Here is a 21,490-nt window from a genome sequence, read left to right as displayed (position 1 = left end):
AGGGCTGGAGAGGAGGCTCGGAGGATTAAAGGGAAGGGCGCCTGCTGTGCAAGCGTGGAGACCTGGAGACCAGGGTGCTAGTCTCCAGGACGCGTTTCCTAGGCTACTTACTTTTAGGGATCAGAAGAGCCTCCACACCCACCCCCGCCCCTTTTGAGACAAGGTCTTACTCTGTAGAATAGACCGGCTTGAGTTTGAGATCCTCCTGCCTCAGCCTCAGAAGCCTCAGAAATTCAAACGAGACCATACTTAACTGATGTCAGATCTACCCTCCTATTCCAGGGTAGTAGGGGCCCCTCCTATGGTTGTTTCTTTGAGGCAGGGTCTCATGTAGCATAGGCTAACCTCGAGTCAGTAGGTAGCCAAGGATAACCTTGAATCCCTTATCCTCCTGCCTCCACGATCCAAGTTCTGGAATTACAGATGTGTCTGCCATTATTCCTTATTTATTTATTCATTTCATTACTTGAGACAGGGTTTCTGTGGTGGTTTGAATAAGAAATGTCCCTCACGGGCTCAGGTATTTGAACATTTGGTTTTAGCTGGAGTTTTCTCCAGTCCTGCCTGACCCACGGTCAGGACAAATCTCTCTCACCCGCCAGTCCTGCAGCTGCTCAGACCCAACCAAGTAAACACACAGAGACTTATATTGCTTAGAAACTGTATGGCCGCAGCAGGCTTCTTGTTATCTAGTTCTTATATCTTAAATTAACCCACATCTATTAGTCTATAAGATGCCACGTAGCTTGCAGCTTACTGGCACCTTATATCTCGCTTTTCAAGGTGGCAGCTGGCAGCGTCTCTCTGCCTCAGCCTCCCACTTCCCAGAATTCTCCTCTCTCCTTGTCCCGCCTATACTTCCTGCCTAGCTACTGGCCTATCAGTGTTTATTTTTTAACGAATCAGAGCAACACATTTAACATACAGAACCTCCCACAGCATTTGGTCCCTAGCTTGTGTTGCTGTTTGGGGAGGTTTAGGAGGTGTGGCCTCTCAGGAGGGAGTACTGTCATTGGGGGTGGGCTTTGAGAGCTTATAGACGGGGCCTTTCTTCCAGTTTTCTCTCTCCGTTCAAGTTTAAGATCCAGATGTTATCTCTCAGCATCTTACTCTTCCACCATGCTTGCCTGCTGCTTGTGGCCATGCCTCCTCGTCATAATGGGCTCTTACCCCTTAGAAACTGTAAGCTAAAATAAACTCCTCCTAAAATTTCCTTTGGTCATGGTGTTTTATCATGGCAACAACAACAAAAAAAAAATAACTAATACAGCCTCACTGTGTAGCCTGGAACTGCACACACATCCGCCTGTCTCTTCAGTATTGAATACACGGGTTGTCACCACAGGCCCTAGTTCCCTATTTTCATGCAACAAGTCCCTTGCTCACTCCCTCACTCAGCCCGCCAAGTTCCCATGCTCCTCGGGTCTCACATCACTGAGGGCAGCAGCCCCATCAGTCTCAGCTTCTCCAGCCTCTCCCATCTCCTGCATCTACCCACTTTGTCCCAACCTCCAGCCTCTGCGGGTTCTGCGTGCTCTCCAAGCGCTCTTCTCTTCCCTATCTGGCCAGTACCACACTGAGGAATATTCCGGAACACCAGGGACGCCTTCACTTCCCCAGTAGGCCACACATTCAGCAAGTGTTTAATTGAGTACCTACATGCTCGGCTCTGTTCTGGGTTCCAGGCACACAGGAGGCTGACAGCAGAGCCCTGGCCGGGGGAAGCCCACAGTCCAGCAGGGTGGGTATGAGGATGTAGAGCATCCTGAATGAACAGGTGGGATAACGTAAGCTGTACAAAGACCGCTCTGCACCAGCTGGGTCCTTCCAGGGAGGGGTCAGAGCCGGCATGATTGAAGAGGCAGCATCTGAACTTTAATACGGAGCTGGCCTCAGCACATTTGGGAGATTTGTCCAGGAGGGAACGACCGGTTCAAAGGCTGGAAGGGCAAGGCAGGGCTGTGGCCTGAACTCGGTGGTCAATGGTGTTGGCAACACGCCCTGGGATGCGAACTGAGCCCTGGCCGGCACAGCCAGTTCCTGCAGGCTTCCAGGACCGAAGGTTCGGGATTTAAGAGCCTATCATGGGGACGCCATCTTGCTCTCTTCACCGGGACAAAACAGGCCCAGGGGCGACAAGCTACCGCCCGGGGCCACACAGCGGCGCCACAGCAGCTGATCCCGCCGAGCCTCTTCCGTGCAGCGCCGTCAGCCACTCAGAACGCGCTCCTACCTTCCCAGGACGGAAGTGGTGGGCGGGGACACTAGGAGCCACGCCCTCGACCCGCCCACCACAGCGCTTCTGATTGGCTCCGCGGAGCGGCCCCGCCTCCGAGGTGTTGCGGCTGGGGTGGGTCGTTGGGGGAGCGGCGGGCGGAGTAGCGGGTGCAGCAGCACGCAGCTACTGTCTTCTCTGCCACCATGGGGTCCCAGCTGAGCACGGTAGGTGGCAGGGGTCTGGGGTCGCCAGCGCGCACCGTGGGGACACGGTACGATCCGGGACACCCAGCATCCGTTCACGCGCACCGCGCACCGCGCGCCCCACCCGGCCCCTTGCAGACCGTGACTCACGCCCTGGCTAGTGGCCGCGCCACGCCGGCCCTGCCGCAGGCCAGAGGGGCCCGGGCGCGGGGCGGACATTGGGCGACCCTTCCTGGGTGTGCACGAACGTGACAGGGGATGAGTGACGTGTGTGCCCGCGTGAGTGGGCGTGACCTGTGAGAGTGAGAAAGTTGGAGCGGCTGAGCCGGTGAGAATGTGGAACGCACGCATCGGTACCGAGTGCACACGTGAGGGTTTTGTAAATGTGAACGTGAAGGTGTGACAGTAGGTGCACAGGTGTGTGTGTGTGTGTGTGTGTGTGTGTGAGAATGAAGGTGTGGGCGTGAAGACAGGCCTGTGTGAATCGTGGACACGTGTGAGCTGGCATGGCCAGAGTGAGTACTTTGGGGTGCATGTGTGCTTGGGCAAAGTGTGTAGTGTATCTCTAGATCAGTGATTTGGTGCATCCTCTTGTCATAATCAAGGCTGGTAGCTGGCCAGGATCTTTTATGCTGTCTGCCCCTTGGCTGCTGGCACACGCAGGCCCTGGCCATTTCAGTTACACAGCTGTGCTGTCACTGAAGTGTCACTTAGACTTGGCCACCAGCCCAGGACACTGAGGATGCTGGGACTGTCTAATATCTATAAATCTACCCCCTTGCTGTCACTCTGGGTTGACCAGGGCCCCCCCTCGTCAACCCTGGAGACCACCTCCTCTCCCTGATTTCTTGAGAGCATCCATGTGAAGTGTGCCCACCCCCAGCCACATAAGCACACCCTGGCCTTGAGGTGCCCAGCTCTTTTGGATGTGGGGAAATTAGGCCAGCACCTGTCTTGGAGGGTGCTCTCCTCTCTGCAAGATCCAAGACTTCTGGTGACGACAGGCAACTGGCTTCGTGGCCTGGCATTTGCTATCTGCTCTTGACAAAGTGACCAGTCCAGAATGGTCCATTCAAGGAGCAGCCTGGCCCAAGGCAAACATGTGCCGTCTCCCCAGAGTGACATCATCCCACAATGACATTCTGACCAGTTTCCCCAGAGACTGCCCTTGGGCCCCCTGCCCTCTCCTGCTTTCCAGGTTCTCCTCACCTTCTGGACCATGTTAGTGGGTTCATCACGGCACCCCAGCACCTGGCTGTTACATCCATTCATGTTACATCAACAGTAGTTCCTTGCAGGCAGCAGAGCTCTATCAGGAGACCCCGCCCCCCACCCTGGCCTCAATTGTCCAAGAGTTGCTTGGTATTGTCCTTGACTTATGGGACTGACTGGGGTCCCACTTGTCCCCAATGCCCACAGTATACACCATCCAGCCTCCTGTCCGGGAGGCCATGTGCTCTGTGAGTGGCTGCTGGGAATTGGGTGTACCAGATGTCTTATCTGGGCCATGCAGGCCTTGTGGGAGGCCTCCTGCATATATTGGGGTTCCAGCCCAGAGGATGGTATTCGAGTCAGCTGTCCATCTGGAAAACGTTGCGGGCTTGGCCTGCTGTTCTGGACTGCTTCTCTGCCTGCCCGTGAGTCCCAGCAAGCCCTGACAGACCCATTTCCTCTTGTAGAGCAGATAAGGTCTTCCCACTGACTCCTGCCAACCCTGGGCCTGGTTGGTAGCTTAGAATCCACAGAGGGTGGCTCAACTATCCACCTGTTCCTCCTCCTGGGCTCCCTTCTCCCATTGGTCTGGAGCCCAGCCCAGAGCCCCCCTGCTTCAGGACTTCCTCCATTTCCTCCTGCTTCCTCCCACTTAGAACAAGACCGGGAGGGCTGTGGTCACTTGATCTGGCAGGACAGCAGGCGAGTGGGTGGTGGGCAGGTAAGCGAGTGGATGACTGGTTTGTTTAAGCCCCAGGTCAGGGAGCTGGCACCTGGGGGGAGGCCGGGGCTGGGCTCTCTGCCCAACCTCCCTATCCAGCCTGGGCAGAGTAGATTCCAGGGCCCTAGAGGGAAAAATGCCAGAGTGAGCAGCCAGGCAGGGTGTCCTGAAGGTGGGGAGCAGGCCATGCATCCCTTAGCTATGATGGTAAGTGAGGTCAGGACTCCCTCTTGGGATCCTGGCATCCAGTTTCTTTACCTCTCTTTGCTGTCGGAGCAAGAAGAAGAAGGGGTGGGTTTCTTGGTACATGGTGCGGCCTGAGGGTCAAGGTCTGGGAGCAGCTGCCCTCAAGGACTTGAAACTGGTTGGGGTAAGATGGTGTGTGTGTGTGTGTGTGTGTGTGTGTGTGTGTGTGTGTGTGTGAAACTGAGGCAGTGACTTCTCAGCCGTCTGCCTCCTGTTTACTTGGCCGCTGCTGCTGGGACTAGGGTGGTGCCATGGAGGCATGAGGGACAGCTTGTTTACTGTATGCCAGTGAAGACAGAATACACCCAGCCCCATGGTGAGTGAGTCTGCTTGGGCCTCTAACTGTTGGGGATCAGGCCTTCGCTCTACTGCTCCTGGCCTTGGTGCGGCTCCTCTGTGACTACTCTGTCTCCCCATCCAGTTTGAGCTCCTTGGGCCTGGGCTTTACCTGGACCACACACGTACACACCTACCTTAGGCCCCCGGAGTGCCTGCCGAGGTTGTTGACTGAACCAGTGACGACAGTTAGGACGGCCTGTCACAGCTGTCATTCCAGATAGGAATTTTTATATTAGGAAAGGTTCCCTTCTCCTTTCTCAGTGTCCAGAAGTGGCCCTGGGCTCAGGCTTGTCACCGGAGCGACTGTTTTCTTACCTGAGTTGGGAGTGACATTAGCACCTCCCAGATGCAGCCTGAGGGTTGAGGTAAGAGGGCAGTGCCTATTGGTAGCAACCAGGAGGCAGGTCCTGGCTCATGGAACCGGCACCTTCTGAGCATGCCCCAGGGCCAGGGGCAGGTGGCATGGCTTCCTCCACAGCCTGTGCTAAGCCTAAGGTTTGTAAAGCAAATCGGATACGCTGAATCCTTTTCTCATTAGGGAGCAGTCTTGGCTTTTGCCCTGGTTTCTGGAACAAAGAGACATGCGGGGTCAGGAGAGAGAGATGATGTTGTTGTCCTTTTGGTAATTGCACAAATATTTGCTGAGTGCCTTCTGCACCAAATGTTGGGATAGTGGTGACCAGGCAACCCTGTTACCTGGAGACCGGAGAGGTGGGCCATTCTGAACCCAGGGCTCGTTGAGGCAGGGGGGCTGTGTAGGGACCGTAGCTTATGTTCTGGGACCCACCCAGAATCCTGACACAGGGGTGTCTTTGTAGACACTGCCCTCAAAACTGACCAGCACTGGTGGGTTTAGGGTGAGTGAGGATTGTGGGCTGGTCCACACACTGGACGAAATCTGAAGTCCATGTTGGGCCTCTTTGAGCCTCCTTTGTTACATGGGGATGTGTCGAGAGCTGCACTTCTGAATTAGTCACTTCTGCTGCTGCGATCAAGCACCGTGACCAAAGGCAACTTAAGGGAGAGTGGGTTTTGGCTCAGGGTTTCAGAGGGACAGTCCATCATGGCGGGGAAGGTATGGCAAAAGGGAGCTGGGGGATCACATCTCAGCCACACACAGGAAGCAGAGACAGCTTGTCTGTCTCCTGTGATGTTCTTCCTCTAGCAAGGCTGTACCTCCTAAAGATTTGAGGACCTCACTAAACAGCACCATGAACTGGGGACCAAGGGTTCAAATCCACGAGCCTATGGGGGATGTTCCCCATTCAAACCACAACAGGAGGGTCAGGAACGATCCAGATGTGTGGCAGGCCCTGGGAGGCCAGCTGCCGGCAGGCCAAGGGGACTCCAGCTAGTGAACCTGTAGTACTCACAACAGCCCTGCTGGGGGAGATAAAACAGGGCACACCAAGCATAGGCCCAGGTGGACAGTCATTGGTGCTCATTCCCAAGGCTGCCAACAGTGGTGGTTTCTGGATGTGGATTTGCTATGTGCCATGGAACCATCCAGCAGGATGGAGAAAAATTCTCCAGGATGGTCCCCAACCCCAGAGAGCTTACAGAGAAGTTAAGGCTGTGGAAAGTCACCAAGGGCCTGGTTAGCTACGCATGACTCCTCAGGAAAGATCGAACATTTGAGTTGGGTTCTGAAAGATTCATAGGAGAAGCTGGTTGGATGCATTTAGGGCGGAAAGAGACTGTGATGTGGGCACAGTAGGACCTGTCCCCAGAGGTGGCTCAGGAACAGCAAGATGGGACTGAAAAGTCTTGAAGTCGAATTGCAGTCTCATTCTTATTTGGTTTTGTCCCCACGGCCAGCCACTTGCTTACCCTGAGAAGGCCTGCAGATGGTGGCGTGAATATGACCCTGAGATTTCGGGGCAGGGCCAGGGCAGGGCGATTCCCTCCAGCCTGTTTCTCAGTAGCTTAGAGTAGCCACTAGACTTGGGAGGCAAGGGCTGAAGTGGGGGTGTCCCAGGGACACATGGCTGATGTTTGCTCTGTGCTTGGCCTTTGGAAGTCTCATTCACTTCCAGAGCCCCACACCTTAGGGGACCCTTTCTGAGTTCTGGCTGGGCCTCAAAACTGGGTCTCTTGGAGCTTACACTCCATGGTGCCAACTTGGTCCTTCAGTGAGCCTTGGGACAGGTAAGGTGCTTGCATGATACCGGGCACATTAGTGCTTGTTAAATGGGTGTGATCCAACAATTGGCCCTTTTAGACCCTATGGGTCACATACCAGGGGCCCGTGGGGTGCAGCCTTGACTAGGAGAGAGGCAGTTTGTTCTGGGCCCAACAAAGGGCCCTTGGCTGCTGGGGCTGCTGGAACCTGCAGGGCCGGTTTGGGGGTGAGGAGTGTATCAGGTTTACTGCCCCTCCATCTCTCAAGTTGCACACCCCTCTGGGAATCAGCCCCCCCCCCCAGCTTAGCTCCCTGCTCCTGGGGAGGAACGCCTCGTGGTGAGCCTTACATTCTTTCCGCAGATGGGACAAGAGGCTGAGTGCCATTCTGAGCTGCTGGAGGGTGGGGCGTCCTGGCAGGGCTTTGACAGAGGGGGACAGTGAGCGAGACTATCCTCCCTTAGGGGGTGTCCACCAAATGGCTCGGTGGGTGGGTGAGGGCACTTTTCCTGTGATCAAGACACCTGGCAGAAATAACCAGAGAGGAAGGACCTTTGGGCTTGGCGGCGAGATCATGGCAGCAGAAGCAGGAGCCTGTGGTTGAGACTCTTCACATCCTGCTAACCAGGAAGCCACGGGCCAGGGCCAGATCCAGTGACTCACTTCTTTCAGCTAAGCCCAACTTCCCAAAACAGCTGCCCAGGGCTACTCAACCGGTGAGGAGCAGTGCCCTGCCCATCGCTGAATTCAGGCAGAGCCCAGCACCCAGGGAGAGACTCAGGCTCCTTATTTGTGGGGAGTGACTCAACTCCTCCAACCTCACTGGCTGGTTTCCTTGGCTCTGAGGGGGAAGCGGGGAGGGGAAAGTGAGGAGCCAGTGACCCTTAGGAAACTGGTTCATGGATGCTTGGAGGCCTGTGGGCAGCGTAGGGCTCTTAGGAGGCTTCTGAGCGGGCCTGAGAACTGGAACTTGGGCCTGGGATTTGACTCAGTCGGGAGAGTACTTGCCCAGCATGCAGGATACATATGCCTGTAATCTCCACCCTCGGGAGGTAGAAGCAGGTGGGAGGGTCACAACTTCTCTCGTGGCACTGGGCACAGACGACTGAGTGATATGGCATGCGTCGTGAGTCTGGTTTTGATGGGTTCTTCTAGTGGTCTGCCAAATGGAGTTCCCTGGAGGAGAAAGGTCACAGGAGGAAAGGCTTGGGGATGTTGGTGAAGTTGTCACCTATGAGGGAATGGCGGGGCTTCTTCCCCCCGCTGTGTTGACCTTGGGGCCCACTCTATCTTTACAGTTGAGCCGTGTGGCGCTCTCTCCCGTCTGGTTCCTCTACAGCCTCTTCATGAAGCTGTTTCCGCGCTCGACACCGGCCATCACCCTCGAGAACCCTGACGTCAAGTACCCGCTGCGGCTCATCGATAAGGAGGTGACTGCCCCACCCCGCGCCCCAGCATCCCTGTGGCTTCCCCCTCTCATCTGCCCCTTTTCCAAACGGAGAGAACACAGGGATGTCCCTTCTGAAGGCCCTGGAGAAGTGGCAGAGGGATTCAGACCCTGCTCTCTGTTGTGTGAACAGGAGGTAGACACAGACACCCGTTCTCTCCAGATAGGGCACAGTGACAAACCAAAGCACCCATCCACCAAAAGCCACACCGGGGGACCAATGAATTTATTGGGCTTCCTTACAAAGCATGGGGGACTGTGGGTGACCCCAAAGCAGCCACACCACTGAAAAACCTCACCCCGACATGAATGGTGGATTTTCCCACGTGGCGTAGGTGGAGGGCCCCTTGAGTTAACCCTGTGGACTACAGCACCTTCGGGAGGCCCCTCAGCCGGGTCCGTTAGGCAGAACCACACAGCTGACTGGGAGGTGCCGAGGTGGCTGGAATCCCAGGTGAGGGCCCACTGACCCTCCCCAGCCCAGCCTATGAGGGAGAGTCGACCACAGGCCCGGTCTGGGGGTGGGGTGTCTCTTGCACGTAGTCAGAGCTGCACTGATGAAGATGGAAACTGTTATCTTGGGGGGGGGGTCACATAACACCCCATGACCGTGGCCCACCACGTTCACTGTCCATGGAGTGTCAGGGTGGGAGGGGCCCTTTGGGTACATATCCCTACTTAGCCTGGGGAGCAGGGTGAGAGGCTGAGCATTCTGCCCCTTGGAGATAAGAGCTCACCCTTCCCCTGCCCGGGTGGTAGATAGAGTCTGGTCTCCGTCAGCCCGGATGGCTTCCTCTCGCTGCCTTCGGAACTGTGTCTGGAGAGGACCCAGGCTGAGCTTCTCCCCTCCCGCTCAGCCGCCCTCCCCATTTCCTCGGGGCCCTTCCTGCTCTATTCCTGGCTTCCCTAGACGCTTCCAGAGGGGTGTGGCAGGAAAACTGAGTCAGGGAGCACAGAGGCAAAGCCTAGAGGGGTGGAGGAGCCTCGGCTTCAGGCCCTGGGCCCAGGTCTCCACTCAGGACGCGTGGCCGTGGGATTGGCCATCTCAGGGGGGACCTGATGGGACTCACGTGTGTAAGTCTGCAGTGTTCTCAGAGGTGTAGGGGAGGCAGAAGGGGAAAATTCAGAATGAAAGCCAAGTCCTCTCCTGCTGAGACCTCTGTGGCCTCTCACAGAGTCTTGCACAAGTGTGGACACATGCATACTTGTCTTCTTACCAAAATGGAGTTCCCATGGTTTTTTTGTTTGTTTGTTTTTGAGACAGGGTCTCACTACAGTAAGTAAGGCTGGCCTGGAACTCACAGAAATGCTCCTGCCTCTGCCTACTGAGTGCTAGGACTAAAGACGAGCACTGCTTGAGTACCAACAGACCCAGCATCATGGTGTTTTGTTTTGATTCCCTGGTGTTTCAAGACAGGATTTCTCTGTGTATAGCCCTGGCTGTCCTGGAACTCACTGGCTCTCTTTCAACTCAGAGATCTGCCTGCCTCTACCTCCCAAGTGCCACCACACCTTGTCGGCATCATGTTTTTAATAATGCATTTATTTTATGTACTTTTTTTTTTTTTTGGTTTTTCGAGACAGGGTTTCTCTTCGTAGCTTTGCGCCTTTCCTGGAGCTCACTTGGTAGCCCAGGCTGGCCTCGAACTCACAGAGATCCGCCTGGCTCTGCCTCCCGAGTGCGCCACCACCGCCCGGCTATTTTATGTACATTTTTATGTGTTTTGCCTACATCTACATCTGTGAGAGTGTTAGATACCCTGGAACTGAAATTACAGACAGTTGTGAGCTGCCATGTGGGTGCTGGGAATTGAACCCGGGTCCTCTGGAAGAGCAGCCAGTGCTCCCAACCGCTGAGCCATCTCTGCAGCCCCCAGCATCATGTTTTTAAACCTTGTCTGTCAGGTTTTTGGCTTGTCCTGTTACTGAGCATGGAACCCAGGGCCTTAAGCAAGGTGCTCCGGGCTCTGCCCTTTACTTCAGCCCTCTTGACCTGTTTTTGTTTGGGATTTTCGTCTCCCCTCTCTATGCTGCGTGTTTATTCTTAGTGTGTGTGTGTGTGTGTGTGTGTGTGTGTGTGTGTGTGTGTGTGACATGATTAGCGTGTCCCTGTAAAGTTCTGCTTGTGCGGTGGACTTTCCCTTCCCACCCATGGCTGGCCCAGCAGGCTGTGCTGGAAACCTGCAGGTGGCTTCCATTTTTACCCGTACAGTGCAGATGGCGTTTCAGGAACTCAGGGCCGCCTTGTTTGGTTTGGTTTGTGTGCATCTTTTCTGAGACTGTCTGGTGTCTTTTATGAGGACACGAGGCCACACCGTGGGGACCCTCCTGTCCCCATTGAACGGGCACATGGCATTTCTGGAGTTCAGCTGTTCCCCCTCCCCCTCCCCAGCCTGGCGCTGCCTTTCCTGTCAGCAGGTGGACCTGCTTTGTGGTCCTGCCAAGCTGTCTTGTAGTTATCAGTACTTCCTCCCAAAAAACCCCCAAGGGTAGTGTCTGTCCTTGGCCCTTAGGCCCAGTCGATAGCGTTGAACTCTGCTCCTAGTCAGCTTGAGGCCACATCTGGCCCAGTCCAAAGGTTCCGGGAGGCAGGGTGGCCCGCAGCTTTGCCCCGAGTGGTGCCCGGTTGGGCTTCGCCAAGTGTTTCCTCTGCTCAAATGTACAGGGTGGGGTTCCCCACCCCCCACCGGACAGATTCCTTCTGCTGACTTCCTCCTGTGGGCCAAGGCCTTCTTTCTCAATCCGACCTATCGTGGGGGAGCCTGCATGTCACCCCCAGGTGTTAATGCTGTGGCCATCTGTGGACAGTTGCCCATGTGGGTGTGGCTCTACAGCTGCTGGCTCTTCCTCGAGCCAGCTGGGGTGCCAGGTGAGGGTCCAGAGTCGGCTCTGGCCAGAACTCACGGGCAGACTTCGTGATCCTCCTATGGGGGTCTCAGGGTTGCTTCTCGGTCCTTTCCTTAGGCTCTTCAGTGGCCCCTGGCCATCCCAGCAGGGGAAGTGGCCACCACAGTCCCCCTGTTGACTATACCCTAGTGCCCAGCCTGTGGACGGTGGAGGCCTGACTTTGGGCTCTCGACTGTGGCCAACCCCAGGACCTCCCAGGCAGTGGAGGCTGCTGTGGCCCCTGGCCCTACATAGCTCAGCCTCAGCCACGGCCACTCACTCACTTTTTGTGGGCTCTTGGCTGCGGTGGCTTCTAGAACCTTCTACTGCCAAGCTTGACACCCATAACTCTATCACATCTCTGCTCCTTCTCTAGTCCAGGTGTAAGTGTCTCCTGTTACCTTTGGCTCCAGCGGAGAGTAGAGGTGGCTCCTCCCACCACCACCACCACCATGTGGAATTTTCTGGATTGTCTGATATCCTCCATTTGTGGCCACATGTTCAGTCTTGCTTTGACCACCCTGCTGTGTGGCCCTCTGTGCAAGAGCGGAGACCCACACACACATGCGCCTGACCCCCCCACCCCCCATATGTGTGTGCTGGTGACGTCACTGTCACTGCTGAGGGATGCGGAGGGTGTGTGTGTGTGTGCTCTGAGGTCCAGCAGCTCTGCCTCTTTGCAGATTATCAGTCACGACACTCGGCGTTTCCGCTTCGCCCTGCCTTCGCCCCAGCACATCCTGGGCCTTCCCATTGGTGAGTCTGTCCAGCTCAGCCCATCTCCTCCCTGGAGTCCAGTGGGACTTGCAGATGTAGAGACCAGTGCTGAGGGGTCTGGGAATCCCTTGTGAGGGGGAGGGCACAGTGGGAGCCGAGGCCGGGGTATGAATGTGAGACAGGTGTAAGGGCCATGGGAAAACAAGCTCCTGGGGGAGATAGCGCCTGACCCCAAATGACCCCTCCTTGTCTCACAGGCCAGCACATCTACCTCTCGAGTAGGATTGATGGGAACTTGGTCATTCGGCCCTACACCCCCGTCTCCAGCGATGATGACAAGGGCTTCGTGGATTTGGTGGTCAAGGTGGGGTCCCCAGGGCGTGGCTGCGGGTGGTGGCGTGTGGAAACCCGCTTCCTACTCAGGTGGCAGAGAAAGGGAGACCCATAGGGGAGTGGGTGATGGCCAGGTGAGGAGAGAAGAGGGAGCCTTCCAGGTGTAAAGGCTCTCTTGAGAACGGCCAGTCAAAAGTACAGAGCAGAACTGGGTGGTGGTGGCGCACACCTTTAATCCCAGCTCTCAGGGAGGCAGAGGCAGGTGGATCTCTGTGAGTTCGAGGGCAGCCTGGTCTACAGAGCGAGTTCTAGGACTGCCAGGGCTACATAGAGAAATCCTGCTTCTAAAAAAAAAAAAAAAACAAAACCAACCAACCAAACAGTGCGGAGCAGGCCTTGAGGGGTGGTTAGGGGTGGAGACATCGCTGGGCTAGACAGGGTCCTGGATGTCCCAGTCTGACTTGGGACTTTGTCCAGAAACGAAGGAAATGGTCATGGACCGAGCATCTGTTTGGGTTGGAATCTCTGGTCAGATAGGAAGAGCACAGGGAGGTGAGGAGTCTAGGAGAGAGAGAGAGAGACAGACAGACAGACACGCGGGCCCTAGACAGGCCCCTCCCAGTCTCCGTGGCTCCTGCTGGCCCTGGATGCATCAGAGTCTGTGACAGTGTTCTGCCCACCTCTCCCCTTCCCGGTCAGGCTCCTGCTTACCTTCAAGGTCTCGGCCCCTGGGAAGATGGCCGGGCCCAGACATGGGCACTGCTGTTCCTCTGTGTCCGTCGTATTCTTAGGCCCTTTGTACCATAGGCCTCGCCTTTCCCAAGACAGTAATCCCCCAGGGGCCCGGAAGGAAGTCACTTCAAGGGGGATGTTTGTGTGACTGCTGAAGCGTGTACCAGGAGTGGGGGCTGGGCTGAGCTGATGCCCAGAGCCTCACTGTGCCGGCAGACGCGGACACAGAACCTCGGCTGGTGCAGCACGATCCCTCCAGATAGTAACCCCGTGTAGCAGGTGGAAGCCTTGCTTTTGTGAGGTGTGGGGTGGAAGGCTTAAGTCTGGGGTGAATGGGACCTTAGGAAAGGCTGGGGTGCCCCAAGGCTGGCTGGGGACTGAGAGATACCTGTGTGGCTTGCAGGTTTACTTCAAGGACACCCATCCCAAGTTTCCCGCCGGAGGGAAGATGTCTCAGTACCTGGAAAACATGAACATTGGCGACACCATTGAATTCCGGGGCCCCAACGGGCTGCTGGTCTACCAGGGCAAAGGTGATGAGAGCAGGCATCCCCGGGAACTGGAGAGCTGGGGGTGCTGTGTCTGGGAAGACTGGGGGGTGGGGACAGGTGGTGTTGCCCCCTACCTTGGTCGGTGGCTGTTTAGAGGGTAAGTGGCCGGCGCAGGGGCTGCCCCTGGCTGTGCTTGGGGGGGACCAGGTTCATTTACAGACTCAGTGCCCCCCAAAACTAGCCAGCCAGTGTCTGAGTGGGAATCCTGCCCACCTTTGCCCTCTCTTTTCCATGGAGATCTCATTTGAGCAGGGGCCTGGATTCCAATCGTCAACTCCCAACTGCCCGGGAGTGTGTGGTGTCCTCCCTGCCCGGACCCCCGCAGGGCTTCGCTACTTCAATCACCGTTCTCTTCCTAGGGAAGTTTGCCATCCGTGCAGACAAGAAGTCCAACCCTGTTGTCAGGACGGTGAAGTCTGTAGGCATGATTGCAGGAGGCACAGGTGAGGGGCGGAGCCCTGGCTGAGCTGGGGGTGGGTCAGGACGTGGATGGGAAGCGGCAGGTTCGAGGCCAGGCCTGGGTGCCCCATACCTCCCCTTGCTTGGGTGCCTGGTGTCAGTGTGCGAGGACCCTGTTTTTTTATAGGCATCACCCCAATGCTGCAAGTGATCCGTGCCGTCATGAAGGACCCAAACGACCACACCGTGTGCTACCTGCTCTTTGCCAACCAGGTCAGTGAACAGTCTCTAGAACGGGCGGACTTGGGGCTTGGCCCAGGTCCTGGGCAAGAGTCTGACGGTTCCTCAGAGGTGCCGAGGATGTCTGGAATGAGGGGCAGGGCGAACATTCTGGCGGCAGCAGGTGTGGGTGGCTGCTGCAGGGGGAGCCCCAGGGCATCTCCCGACTCCTTCCTCCACACTTGGTGTGCCCAGGCAGAGTGTGGAGCTCTGGTAGAGTGGGAGGACACAGGCCTGGGCGGAGACGGAGGTGAAGTGCCAGGGGCTTGGTGAAGCCTGGCTTTTGTGACCTGTGTAGCCTGGCATGAGGAGTTGGCCCTTTCTGCCCTGCTCTCTGGTAGACTAGGCTGGTGAAGCAAGACTGTCGCGCCAGCCTTCTCGGGTCCTGTGTTTGGTGGCTGAAGATGAAATTATGTGAGGTCTCTAGAGGGACCAAGTTGAGTCCACCTGTCCCAGCAGTATAGAGGCCAGACCCTGGCACCTTGTTCTTCTCAGATATGATTCAGGTCATCTTGTCCCCAGAGCCTGTCAGGCCCAGCTCTGCACTGCCCATGTATCGGGCACAGTAGCCCAGGGGAAGCATGTTCTGCCCCGATCTAGTCTCGACCATCCTGAGACTTGGTCTCTGCACAGCTGTAGGAAACACCTTGATGCCCGAACTGGGGCCTTGGCTAGGCCAAGGAGAGAGAGAGAGCTTAAGCTGGCCATAAACCCACAAAGTGGAGACTGGACCTGAACTTATGATCTTCCTGCCTCTGCCTCTGGCTGCTGAGATTAGAAGCATGTGCCACCATGCCCAGCTCACAGGCTCCATTTATAAGGACCCGTTGGTCAGCTGCTTTGAGAGGCCCTGCAGGCGAGGTGGCTGGAGCGGGCCACTGGGTCACTAGGACTCTTCGTGAGCTTCAGCATCTGCCTCTGAGCCGCTGAGTGTGGCCTCCAGGAGCAAGACGGTCCACCCCTGGGTCTGTCCCTGTTGAGGTCCCCAAGGGCAGTCCCTGAGTCACCTTTCCTGACTGGGTGGCCTGTCCCCTGCAGTCCGAGAAAGACATCCTGCTGCGGCCTGAGCTGGAGGAACTGAGGAACGAACATTCCGCTCGCTTCAAGCTCTGGTATACAGTGGACAAAGCCCCGGATGGTGAGCATGGGGAACCCCAGGTGGAGTGGGAGGCTGAACCCTCAGCCCTGAGCCTTCACCAGGCTCATTCAGCACTCACGGCCTGTTCATGGCTGTGGGAGAACCGAATCTCGGAGACGGGAAGTAAGTGCCCACATCCCACAGCTGGGAAGCGGCAGAGACAGGGCAGGAATCCTGGTCCTTCACAATCTCCACACTGCCCCACTGTACAGTGGAGCCCACACTATCTCCTTGGGCCTGGCTCAATTTTGGGGTTGGGGGTTGGGGCGGCAGCTTCTGTGTGATTTGTAATCTGTAACAGCCTTTGTATGTGTTTTTTCTGGTCACTCACTCTGGAGAGGGGCTGGGGTGTTACGGTTGCCCTGACACTACCACGTGCTTGCATAAGCTGTGGGCCAAGTTCATGGTGCTCTGGAGGAGCCAGGAGCTGGAAGGAGGGAACGAGGCCCCCAAACTCCTGTGAGACTGCTCTCTGGGAACCGAACTGTCCTTCATATCCTGCTTGGAGTAAAATGCCAGAGTATACGAGGTCACATCGGTATTGGGCCGGGCTCGCTCTGCAGGCTTGAAGCCCTGGGTCTGACCTATGGCGTACGTAACACAAACTGGACGTGATGGTGGCACATGCTTGCAATCTCAGCGCTCAGGAGAAGGTGGGAGGCAAAGAGCGTCAGCAGTTCGTCATTCTCAACCACATAGCAAGTTCCAGGCCAGCCTGGGCCACATGGGACCCTTTCCCCTTAAAACAACAGCAGTAACTAACACTGCTTCCTCCATGACTGTTTCTAGTTCCCCCGGCAGAGAGGGCAAAGGTAGACTGTTTCTAGTCCCCCCCATCCCCCCACTCCTCCACCCCACCCACCACCCACCCCCAGGAGAGAGGGCAAAGATAGACTGTTTCTATTATTAACCCCAGGTAGAGAGGGCAAAAAGATAGACCGTTTCTATTATTAACCCCAGGTAGAGAGGGCAAAAAGATAGACCGTTTCTATTTATCTTGGGTTGAGAGAGCAAAGATAGAGTAAAGGAATGATTCCACCCAAGTTCACCCTGGTGCCCACCGAGTTTATTGGGGTCTTGCCAGGAGCACAGCTGCAGGGTCCCCTACAGGAACACGGTGACTCTGAAGCAGCGGCGTCACCTAGAAGCCCACCCCAGCGTGGGTGCCCACTCATGACCGAGGAGGCTTCCCAGGAGCTCCCTGGGCACCTTGCAGGCAGCTCCGTCCAGAGTCTCCTCTTCTTCCTGCGGCCTTTATAATCCTGGGGAGGCCCTGGTGAGTCTTCCACACTTGTGGAGTTTTATGAGCCTTGGCCTCCCTCCTCCCCCGGCAGGAAGGCGTTTCAGTGGGAAGTAACAGCTACCCAGCTCCATGCTGGCCAAGCCCTGCATGTGTGAGTCAGCGAGGCACTGGGTGTGGGTGTCTGAATGGCTTCTGTTCTTCTAGTAAAGAAATGGGGGGGAGTGGGAGATGGGCTGGCCCGGGAGCGGCTTGCTGGAGACCACCCTCCGGGGGTCAGGGCCAGGGCTGCCCCCTCGTGGCGATCTGTGGAAATGCAGGCCATCTCGCCGGGCTGGTTTCCCTAACAAGGCTCAGGCAAGAGTTGGGTCATCAGCTGGCATTTCCCTTTTATTCGATACCACCCTGATCCACAAGGAAGCAGCAACAGGCCCTGAGGACCCAGACACAGGGACAGCAGCCCATACATGTGGCAAATGCTAGCTTTCCCCAAGGCCACCTTTGGGACCCGCATAAGGAACGCCGTGCGGAGATGCCTTGTGAACCTCTCCTCTGTACCCGTCCGTGCTGTCAGACGGCTCGTTCCCAGGCAGCTGTCTGGCCGCGCCACGCCTTGTTGCAGAGGAATCCTAGGAAGCCTGCCGTGACTCACACGCTGAGTCAGAGGGGGTACAAATGGAATTTAGAAATGGAAGAAAAACAAGGGCTGGCCTGAAGTCAGGAATGGGGCTCACACAAACATTGGCTGTGATGCACGCCTTCCACAAATGGGCCCTGTATGTCACCCCGACATTCCCAGCAGCCGGGGTGCAAAGGGAAATGTGTTCAGTTACTTAGCTCATGGGATCACTGCTCGGAGGACATGATGGATCAAACGGTGGGTTCTTCCCAGTCCTGGGGTCTCCTGGGACTGTATTGGCCCCTCCTGCACCTGGGAACCCATAGAGGAGACATCATAAAGGCAATAACTCCTTGTCAGCGCCTTTAAAGAAATGATTAACGTTGTGTTTGTGTGTGTGTGTGTGTGTGTGGCGGGTGCATTCCACGGCATATGTGTGGTGGTTAGAGGACAAGCTTGTGGAGTCAAGTTCTGGGATTCGAACTCGGGTTACCAGGCTTGGCTGGCACAACAGGTGCCTTGACCCACGGCGCCAGCTCCGTGGCCCCCAGTGCCCTTTTTACCCCGAGCTTCGTGGTGTTTCTGTTGCGGTTGCAGCTTTGAGGAAGCCTGTCTGGGTTTCAGAGGACAGAGACTAGCGGGAGATGACCCCGAGTGATGGGAACTGGCAGGGGGCAGGTGGGGGGTGGGTTGAGGGGCCTCTGCCAGGCCTGTGGAGCCCTGCGTCTCAGAAGCAGCCTCAGTGGTAGGGGTCAGTGGCCCGGCCTCCCCCTGCTCGGCCGCTGCCTCCACCTGCCTCCCTCTGAAAGCAATCCAGGGATGTGCCCACAGCTCAGGGACTGGCCTGGAGCAGGTACCCTCAGATGGAGCAAGAGGTGTCAGAATTGTTCTGGGCATCCCGAACCAGCCAGCAGGTCCTTAAACGTCAATATTGGACCAGAACCCTCCCCAGCCGCCGTGAGCTGGCTTCTCTCTGATGTATTTTCTGTTATGAGGGATGGGAACGGTGGAAATACTGTGCACACAGGCCCAGGAAAGGAGGAGGAGGTGGCAGGACCTGGAGGGAGCAGCTGCCACCCAGGGCCCGGGCCTAGGGTTTGAGTCTGTCCTGGCCTCATTGGTGTCGGATCCCGGACTGCTCTTACATGCTGCCTCTCCAGGGGATTTTTGTTTCATTTATTTATTTTGAGACAGTCTCACTTTATAGTCCCTGAGCTGGCCTCGAACTCACATCCTCATTTCCCTTGTCTCTCTGAGGTGCTGGGATTTCAGTCCTGAGCCTGTCATTTCTCCTGGCCTGCTCATTGTTTACTGAGTGACAGTTTCAGGCCAGGGACCAGAAGCCAGCTGTGAACAAGACCCTACGTCTTGGGGGCCGGCTCTAGGGGGGCAGAAGAGCCAGGCAGTGAGCTTGCCGCTGGGGTTCAGGGTGAAGAGAGTGTCACTCTGACTAGCCTGGGCTGGACACCGCCTCAGGGAGACTCAGGGTGCGACCTTCAACGATTCTGGGTCCTCTGGCATCTGTTTCTATAAAATGAAATCCATGTGCCATACCCTGGGCCGGACACTTGTTTAGCATGCATGGGCCGAACTGCATCCTATCATTGTTAGACTCAATAATCCTGTGGTAGTTGTGGGGGCCCATGGGGCAGGTTTTCAAACTGTAAGGTGGGTGAGGGGAAACAGGAAGGCCTTGTTTTCCGGTTGCAGGCTGTCAGGAGGTATTGGGTTTAGGGATGTGTAACATCTGGGAAGGGTCAGGATGGACCGGGGCACTGTGGGTCAGGTGGGCAGTGGACCCCATTCTGACCGAACTGGTCTCTTGTTTTACAGACTGGAACTACAGCCAGGGCTTCGTGAATGAGGAGATGATCAGGGACCACCTTCCACCACCTGGGGAGGAGCCGCTGATACTGATGTGTGGACCTCCACCCATGATCCAGTTTGCCTGTTTGCCAAACCTGGAGCGAGTGGGCCACCCCAAGGAGCGATGCTTCACCTTCTGATGGCTGGACGCCGGCCACTCCCGTGCCTGCTGCTCATGTATTCACCACAGCCACCTGTCCGCCCTTTCCTTCCCCACTGTCCCTCACCCTAACATCAGCTCACATCCATACTGGGGCCTGGGTTCAGCCTGGCCTGCCCGGCCCTGGTCATCCAGCTGTACTGGCCCCTGAGGGGCCTCTTTGGGATCAGGACTTTGTATCAGGTGACCCCTGTTGACCACTGTCTGCATAAGCTCCTGTTTGGCACTAACTAGCCATTATCAGAGATGTCCCATGAGCACCCCCTTACACACACACACACACACACACACACACACACACACACACACACAGAGAGAGAGAGAGAGAGAGAGAGAGAGAGAGAGAGAGAGAGAAGAGGAGAGGAGAGGAAAGGAGAGAGAGAGAGAGAGAGAGAGAGAGAGAGAGAGAGAGAGCGCTAGCTGTCAGTACCACGTCTACCCATTGCCGTGGACCACAGTCTATAGAAAGGAAGAGGGCAGGGTAACAGCCCCAGCCCCAGAACCCATGCCTACCATCCAACCACCTGCCTTAGGCCATGACCTGGCCTGTGCCCCTCACACTACATTAGACGGTGATGCCCAGAGGTTCTCTCAGGAGGGTGTCTGGCATTGACAGACTACCCCCCACTGCTGGCCAAGCGTTCCTGGGGCAGCACATGGACCCTTCCAAAACCTCACGGCCTCCCCCCTGCAGCCTTGGGTGCCCTGAGTCGTCAGCCCAACAGAGTGGGGTGGACCTTGGGATCCACCAGAGCTCTGGCTTGTTTCTCCACCCTAAACCTCCCTCCCGCCTGGTCTCCAGCCTGGGGGAGGGTGTCTGAGCAGTGCCTCTTGCCTCGGGGACACACCCGTTGCCTGGCGCAGCCTCCAGCAGGTGGTGTCGACTCCTGCACACCGGCTTTTTTAGTCATTTATGGGCAGAAAAGAGTTGAAGTAAAACTTTGCTAATACTGACCCTTCTGGAGTCTTCATGGGGATCGCCAGGGAGGGGCAGAAGAGACAGACGTGTTTTATTTCAGATATGCATTTGTGTTGCCTGTTCAGAGTTTGGAAAGTGGGGAAAAGTAGATGGGAAGTTCACCCTTGTCCTGTCACCTTACTGATGACTGTCACATCCAGGTCAGGACAGCTCTGTGGAAGATATAGAGTGTGTGTGTAGGGGGGGGGGGGGGGGGCGGCTCATCGGGCCTCTTTCCTGGTCCACTGTCCATGTTGAGACTTCCCTGTGATGTCTTTGTCATTGCCTTCTCTTTCCTGATTCCTAGCTCTGGGTTCTTCTGGGAAAGATGCTAGGCTGATAACATGTGTAAGGTGGTCACTTGAAGACAGACCAGGAGGGACTGAGGGCTGTTCTTAAAACCGGCTGGCAGGAAAGCCACCGCTGATGCCATAGCTGGGATGTAGAGACCTGATCCCTCTGGAGCAGATGTTCAGGCAGTGAGAATGAGGTCGAGGGCGTATAGTTGGAACAAGCAGCTTCCCGAAACATGAAGAAAAGCAGGAGTCTGGAGGGGCTGGGGAGCTGGCAAGGCAGTGTATGCCCCAATTCCAGCCCTGGGAAGTGGTCAGGATGGTGAGCAGGTTGGCCAGCCGACCTAGCCTATTGATGACTCCAGGCTCAGTGAAGGACCCTGTCAAAAAATTAAGGTGGATGAGGAGCAGCTGGAGAGATGGCTTAGAGGTTAAGAGCACTCTTCCAGAGGTCCTGAGTTCAATTTCCAGCAACTACATGGTGGCTCACAGCCATCCATAATGAGATCTGGTGCGTGAAGGCATATATGCAGGCAGAACACTATATACATAATAAATAAATCGTTTCGTTTATTTATTATGTACATTGGGGTTTTGCCTGCATGTAGGTCTGCGTGAGGATGCCATATCCCCTGGGATTGGAATTACAGCTGTGAGCTACCACGTGCATGCTGGAAATTGCACCTGGGTCCTTTAGAAGAGCAGCCAGTGCTCTTAACCTCTGAGCCATCTCTCCAGCCCCCATAAATAAATCTTAAAAAGAAATAATAAGGTGTGGGGAGAGGGAAAGACACCTGATATTGATCTCTGGC

General features: G+C 56.1%; 1 protein-coding gene and 1 long non-coding RNA gene across 3 annotated transcripts; one reads left to right on the top strand and one right to left on the bottom strand.

Annotated features, from left to right (window-relative positions):
* Nucleotides 1-1,900: 1,900 nt before the first annotated feature.
* LOC143269797 (uncharacterized) lies at nt 1,901-7,317 on the bottom strand. The gene is made up of 2 exons (XR_013046530.1): nt 5,074-7,317; nt 1,901-4,478 (listed from the first exon to the last, which is right to left on the bottom strand). It is a non-coding gene; the product is annotated as an uncharacterized LOC143269797 (long non-coding RNA).
* Cyb5r3 (cytochrome b5 reductase 3) lies at nt 2,308-20,381 on the top strand. 2 transcript variants are annotated; one of them, XR_013046529.1, is made up of 10 exons: nt 2,308-2,442; nt 8,359-8,490; nt 12,077-12,149; nt 12,368-12,474; nt 13,579-13,708; nt 14,086-14,169; nt 14,313-14,398; nt 15,443-15,604; nt 15,883-16,458; nt 16,503-17,776. XR_013046529.1 is itself a non-coding variant. In XM_006980234.4 (9 exons), the coding sequence occupies exons 1-9, from the start codon at nt 2,422-2,424 to the stop codon at nt 19,405-19,407; spliced, it is 906 nt and encodes a 301-aa protein (XP_006980296.1). In that variant the 5' UTR covers nt 2,309-2,421; the 3' UTR covers nt 19,408-20,381. The 2 variants fall into 2 exon arrangements, 1 of the variants encoding a protein (XP_006980296.1); XM_006980234.4 differs by lacking the exons at nt 15,883-16,458; nt 16,503-17,776 and adding an exon at nt 19,235-20,381 and having other exon boundaries at nt 2,309-2,442; nt 15,443-15,542.
* The last annotated feature ends 1,109 nt before the right edge of the window (nt 20,382-21,490 follow it).

The sequence above is a fragment of the Peromyscus maniculatus genome, chromosome 20, assembly GCF_049852395.1.
Source record: "Peromyscus maniculatus bairdii isolate BWxNUB_F1_BW_parent chromosome 20, HU_Pman_BW_mat_3.1, whole genome shotgun sequence".
Taxonomy (NCBI): Eukaryota; Metazoa; Chordata; class Mammalia; order Rodentia; family Cricetidae; genus Peromyscus; species Peromyscus maniculatus.
This window is presented reverse-complemented; position numbering and strand designations above follow the sequence as displayed.

What these genes read in the sequence shown, in the direction of transcription:
- Cyb5r3 (XM_006980234.4), top strand. Translation starts at nt 2,422, where the DNA reads ATGGGGTCCCAGCTGAGCACG. An exon ending in TGGGGTCCCAGCTGAGCACG is followed by an intron (nt 2,443 to 8,358) that starts GTAGGTGGCAGG and finishes CTATCTTTACAG; the next exon opens with TTGAGCCGTGTGGCGCTCTC. An exon ending in AGTGGACAAAGCCCCGGATG is followed by an intron (nt 15,543 to 19,234) that starts GTGAGCATGGGG and finishes CTTGTTTTACAG; the next exon opens with ACTGGAACTACAGCCAGGGC.